Genomic DNA, 6,008 nt, shown 5'->3' with positions numbered 1-6,008 from the left:
TAGATGTGCAGAATGCGATCCTTCATGGTGTTTCGGAAGAGACAATTTATATGAATCAACCTCATGTGTTTGAAGATAAGAATGCACCATTTCATATTTAATTGTAAGCTTGACAATGCCTTGTACAGATTAAAACAAGCACATAGAGCATGTTATTCACAGATAAATATAAAACTTCAAGCATGTGGGTTTGTGCCATCAAAACCTGACACCTCTTTGTTTATCTATACCAAACTTCAAATATCCATATTTGTTCTTATATATGTTGATGACATCATTGTTACAAGTTCTTTTGATGGAGCAATGACAACATTACTCAAGGAACTAGGCTCTGAGTTTGCTCTCAAGGACATAAGTGATCTTCACTTCTTTCTGGGTATTAGAGTTAAGAAAATCAGTAATGGTGTTCATCTATCTCAAGCTAAATATGCAACTGAATTGTTGAATAGAATTGACTTGCAAAACTATAAACCTTCACCAACTCCATTGTCCAACTACGAATTTCTATCCCTGACAGAAGGAGAGCCTCCGAACCAAGAAGACATCACTCGTTACAAGAAGTGCTTGATGGTCTTCAGTACTTGACCCTTATGAGACCTGATATTTCTTTGCAGTTAACATATTGTATCAATTTTTTCATGCACCAACCACAGCTCACTGAACAAAAACTAAACAGTCTAAGGTACATAAGACACACATTGACCACTGGACGCACTTTCAGCAAGTCATCCTCCACACCTGTTAGTGCCTTCTCAGATGCTGACTAGGCTAGTTGTCTAGACGACAGAAGGTGAACATGTGGATTTGCTATTTTCTATGGACCTCATCTAATCTCTTGATGTGCAAAGAAACAAGCCACTGTTTCCACGTTAAACACAAAAGCAGAATAAAAAGCAGTAGAAAATCCTACAACATGAGTAATGTGGGTTCACTCTATGCTTAAGCAACTTGGAATCTTCCAAGGTCAACATCCTCTTTTGTGGTCTGATAATCTTGGAGCTACTTATTTGTCTGCTAACCCAGTTTTTTATGCCAGGACTAAACACATTGAGATAAAAATATATATTTTTTCAGAGAATGTGTTGCAGATAAACAGTTAGCTAGAGGTCAGATTTGTCACTTTCAGGGATCATCTTGCAGATGGCTTTACCAAGGCATCACCTACTAGAAGCTTTGAAGGATTTAGGCATAATCTGAACTTTGGGCAGCGGTGATTATTGGGGAATGTTGAATGTTATGTCATGTTAATGCCTCGTTCAATCAATATATATCTATACAATGTGGGCTTTCATGTATGGAAGTTGAGACGCTTCGACGAAACCTAACAAGCATAATGTGAATACCTAGGTAAACAAATTAGAGAATTTCAACCCGTTATATGGAAAACGTGACACATTATGCTACTCTTATAAAATTCCATCTTGTCTTTTGAGTACACTCATGATTATCCTCAATGAGTCGTCCTATGTGTAAATACAATTACGATGACCTATTGACTTGATCGGATGGAGAATGTGCTGCCAGGAACTCTGTAAGGTAGCGGTTGTAGACACAGGGCCTCTCTAGTTGGGCTAAATGACCCGCCTTGCTTATCCTTTGCAAGATCGCTTTCTCGCCGAGCTCCCTGCACCCATTATATATGAAATTAGTAAATCTATATTCTTGGCCGGGAGAAAATATAATGGTGTGTACATAGTCGCTTTCTTACTCTTTCAAACTCTCCCCGTACTCTATGGGGAAGCAGTTGTCATTCTCGCCCCACAACAGGAGTATATTCTGCATGCAAGCTAGTCGTGAGAGACAAGCGGTTGATGCTTGATGAATACAATCCACAAGCAAACGATTTGGCCGCATCATTCATCAAGCAGACTATGAATGGATCGTTAATTATGCAGTGGGAAAAAAATTACACTCTGCTGCAATTTGGAAGAAGGAAAAGTTGTGGCTAAACCTGCGTGCGTTAGATGTAGTCACTTGGCTAGATTTATGTCTAACTTACATGTAGGCACGCCATTTTATAAATGGTAGCTACTACGTGCGGACTAATCCTGCAAATAGCACCAAGAATCTGCTGAAAAAAACCATGAAAAAACCTGCTGAAAAATAGGCGCCGATGCCTCTTCGCCCCTCATGTTGATCATATCGTCCAGCATCTTGGCTCTCTCCTTTCGGTTGTTATACATCACCTGCGCCCACCACTCACAATTGAGCTTACTTCTTAACACGAGACAAAACCTTCTGTACTTGGGTTTACCGTTTACGTACTGACCTTGAGGAAATCCTTGACAAGGCGACGGGGAAACCACAGCTTCATGTGCATGGCCGCGGAGAACAGCGACCTGACTTGGCCTACCGTATCCGGCAGCATGAGCTCCGCAATCGACCGGGCGCCGCCGAGCCTCCTGAGCAAGGCGTCCTTCATGGCGCCCGTGTACGAGACGGTGCTGCCGGAGATGACCATGGAGCGGACGAGGCCTGGGCACGCTGCGGCCATTTCGAACGCCACAAACCCGCCGTAGCTGAAGCCTACGACGGTACAGGGCCCAGCCACGCCGAGATTCCGGAGCGCCGCCGCAAGGCACCGCGCCTGGAACGCCACGGAGCAGTCTGGCGACCGCGACGTGGAGCCGCCGAAGTGGATAAGGTCGGGGACATAGACGTCGTAGCCGCACTTGGCGAGGGCGCCCACCTGGAACCCCCATGTCATCATGCCGTCGCCGGCAAATCCGTGCACGAGCACCACGGGGTGGTGCTGATTGTGATTCATCTGCGATGCCTTGTTGTGGCTGGGCAGCCAGATGTTGATGACGGTGCCGTCCTCCTCGTCCACGGCCACGGCGTGCTGCCGGAGGCCAGCGTTCGTCGCCAGACGGGCCACGAAGTGCTTCCTTAGCACCTCTACCCAGTTCACCATCCTAGATACAGTCTGAGTACGTAGGAGATTTTTTTTCTTCTTAGTGACGGCTGACACTTCGCCTTTGAGGTTAGCTAACCACTATTGTCTTGTGGGCCGGTATGGCGGGTGGCACTTTAATTTGTAGGCAAGAGCGAGCAGTAATTGTCATTCTTCCGAGATGACTCTTGTCTCTGTCACTAACAGGAGTTGGACTCTTCTAATTACACATGCAGAAATGACAATAAAGTACTACTCTCCCTCTGTTCATAAATATAAATCTTTTAAAGGTTTTATTAAAAGACTACATACGGATGTATATAGGCCCTGTTTGGATCCCAGTGCTAGAGCTAGTTTGAGCTGAACTAGCTTCCAAAGTATCCAAACACATGGGCTAGTTTGGGTTAGATGCAAACTAACCCATAAAAAAACTAGCCCTGAGAAGAGGTGCTAATTGGAGCTAGTTGACGATGGACAAGTAAAAATAATAATATTTTAACCGCATCAGATCCTCTCCATCCTCCTCCGTACCCCTGCACCAGGCTTACACAAGAGCTTGCCACAACAAATCCTGGTTAAAAGAGACACATGATTGAAAAAGATGCATTTATTGTCAAACTAACCTTTGCATCCAAACACCACCAAAGGCTAGAGTTAGTTCATGGTTAGACTAAAGTTAAAAACTAACTCTAACCTCTAGCCAAGTTAGAGTATCCAAACAGGGCCATAGACATATTCATTTTGCTTCGTATGTGGTCTTCTAGTGGAATTTCTTAAAAGACTTATATTTAGGAACGGATGGAGTACCTCATTCCTAAATATAAGTCTTTGTAGAGGTTTCACTAAAGGACTACATACGGATGCATATAGACATAGTTTAGAATGTATATTCACTCATTTTGCTTCATATGTAGTCCTCTAGTGAAATCTCTTAAAAGACTTATATTTATGAACGGAGGGAGTAGAGTGCATCGTTTCGGTGTTAGGGCTACATGGATCCTATCGTGGTTTTGTCACGGTAGATGTTTTCATCGATGAACTTAAGTGTGTGTCCAGCTGCTGTGTGGCGACTTGAAGGGGTTGAACGGAAACGAGAGACGGATTTATTCAAGTTCGGCCTTCCAATGGATGTAAAAGCCTACGTCCTGCTTTTTTGTTTATATTAATGATGATCTCGGTTACAAGGGAGCGAAATAGCTAATCTAGCTTTTGAGAGTTTCTAACCTATCTTTCATTCTCAGGGCTCCCCTTTATATACAGGTCGAGGCTCGTGGGTTTACAAGAGTTCAAGTCATATTATGTCTCATGTCCTATTACAATTCTATCTCATCTTGCTTTCCAAGTTAGGAATCTTCTCGCGTCTTCCACCTCATGGGCTTTGAGTCGCCACCTTCAGTCACTGGGCCGCCAGGTGGCTTACTTGGTAAGTCTTCTGGTCCGCCCTTCTGTCTTCTCTACAAGTCATCGAGTATATTTTCCTTGAGTTGCCTACGGTCTAACCCGACCCACGTGGTGGGTTATACCGCGGGGTCATATCACTAACATTAGGCCCCAAGATGATTTAAACTTTGCTCATGTCAATCTTTCTTGATCATGTTATAAACCGGCAATTCTTCGACCTTCATCCGTGAAAATGAAACATAAGCCCGGGTCAAGATAATGTCGGGTGCTTCGCCCTCACTTGAGACTTAGCATCTTTTTAGCCAATATACTTATGACGTCACCGGGCTGACTGCTATCGTCCAGGGCCATCACAACGAATCTTTTCAAAAAGCAGAACTATATCCGGATTGGTGCGAAAATCTAGGCGTAGTCTTAGCCACTAATTTCCTGCGACTACTCCGTTTCACATGGTGCCGTTTCATTCCCCCCTTCCTTATAAATAGCCGTGACGAACCCCTGGGTTATCTTTCCCTTCTTCTTCTTCACGCTTCTTCCCCTTTTCTGTGCATGCCAGAGCTTCGAGGACGCCGACTGGACCATCTTGACTGTGCCGTCATTGTCACCGGATCTTCCACTACTAGAAAAAAGGCTATAGATGATATAGATACTAATGACACATCACTAAAAAAAAGGCTATAGATGATATAGATACTAATGGCGCACCACACAAGCAGTAGTGTGGCGCACCATGTGAGGTGTGCCATTAGTGTGGTGGACACTAATGACGCACCACACACTCGGTGCGCCACTACTATATATTTTTTATTTTTATTTTTTTCACAAAACTACTAATGGCGCACCAGCAGCTGGTGCGCCATTAGTAAGCAGGGTTACTAATGACGCATCTGTTAGTAGTGCGCCACTACTATAATATTTTTTGGTTTTTTTTTTCAAACTACTAATGGCGCACCACAACTAGTGCGCCATTAGTAACCGGTGTTACTAATGGCACATCTGTTGGGGGTGCGTCACTACTATTTTTTCTTGCAGAACTACTAATTGCGCACGAGAGGAGGTGCGCCATTAGTAACCAGGGTTACTAATGGCGCATATGTAGGTGGTGCGCCATTAGTAACCTGGGACCAGCTAGATATTTTGGACAGCCACCTACCACACTCACTTTCCCCACTTTCATTCTCTCCACCTCCTCCTCCAAGCTTGTCTCGGGTGCCTCCTCCTCCTCACCTCATTTGCATCATAGATTCACCCAAATTAAGTGGTTAAATTACCTTTTTTTGATAGGTAAGTAAGGGGCAAGATTTTATGTTGTAGATCTACTGTTTTCTCCCTCCAACAACGTGCACATGCACTTTTTATGGCCTAGCTAGATCTACGTATGTTTGTGGTGTTGCATATGTTTGTGGTGTTGCATATATGTTTGTGTTTGCAGGTACCGGTATTTGAAATGCGATAGTTGCCAATATTTTCCCGGAATGTTGATTCATTTCCGTTTCGGCGAGAATTTGGCACTATGCATTCTTTTTTGTCCTATTTTTAGGCAAAGTCATGCCAAATTTTTTTTTGGTTCTAAAATATCGTTTTGCTCTACCCCGCAGGCGACCATGGTCCGCACGATGACTGAAGGCATCGTGAATAGGTTTTTGAGCTCCGCAAAGGCCGAGATGCTTCAAAAGAACGAGACAGAGATAAGATGCCCGTGTCGAAGATGCAA

At 43.9% G+C, this 6,008-nt stretch overlaps 1 protein-coding gene across 1 annotated transcript; it reads right to left on the bottom strand.

Annotated features, from left to right (window-relative positions):
- Positions 1-1,435: 1,435 nt before the first annotated feature.
- On the bottom strand, positions 1,436-2,914 carry LOC123441183. The gene is made up of 4 exons (XM_045117685.1): positions 2,270-2,914; positions 2,094-2,186; positions 1,709-1,776; positions 1,436-1,624 (listed from the first exon to the last, which is right to left on the bottom strand). The coding sequence occupies exons 1-4, from the start codon at positions 2,912-2,914 to the stop codon at positions 1,480-1,482; spliced, it is 951 nt and encodes a 316-aa protein (XP_044973620.1). The 3' UTR covers positions 1,436-1,479.
- Between the last annotated feature and the right edge of the window lie 3,094 nt (positions 2,915-6,008).

This window comes from Hordeum vulgare, chromosome 3H (assembly GCF_904849725.1).
Source record: "Hordeum vulgare subsp. vulgare chromosome 3H, MorexV3_pseudomolecules_assembly, whole genome shotgun sequence".
Taxonomy (NCBI): Eukaryota; Viridiplantae; Streptophyta; class Magnoliopsida; order Poales; family Poaceae; genus Hordeum; species Hordeum vulgare.
This window is presented reverse-complemented; position numbering and strand designations above follow the sequence as displayed.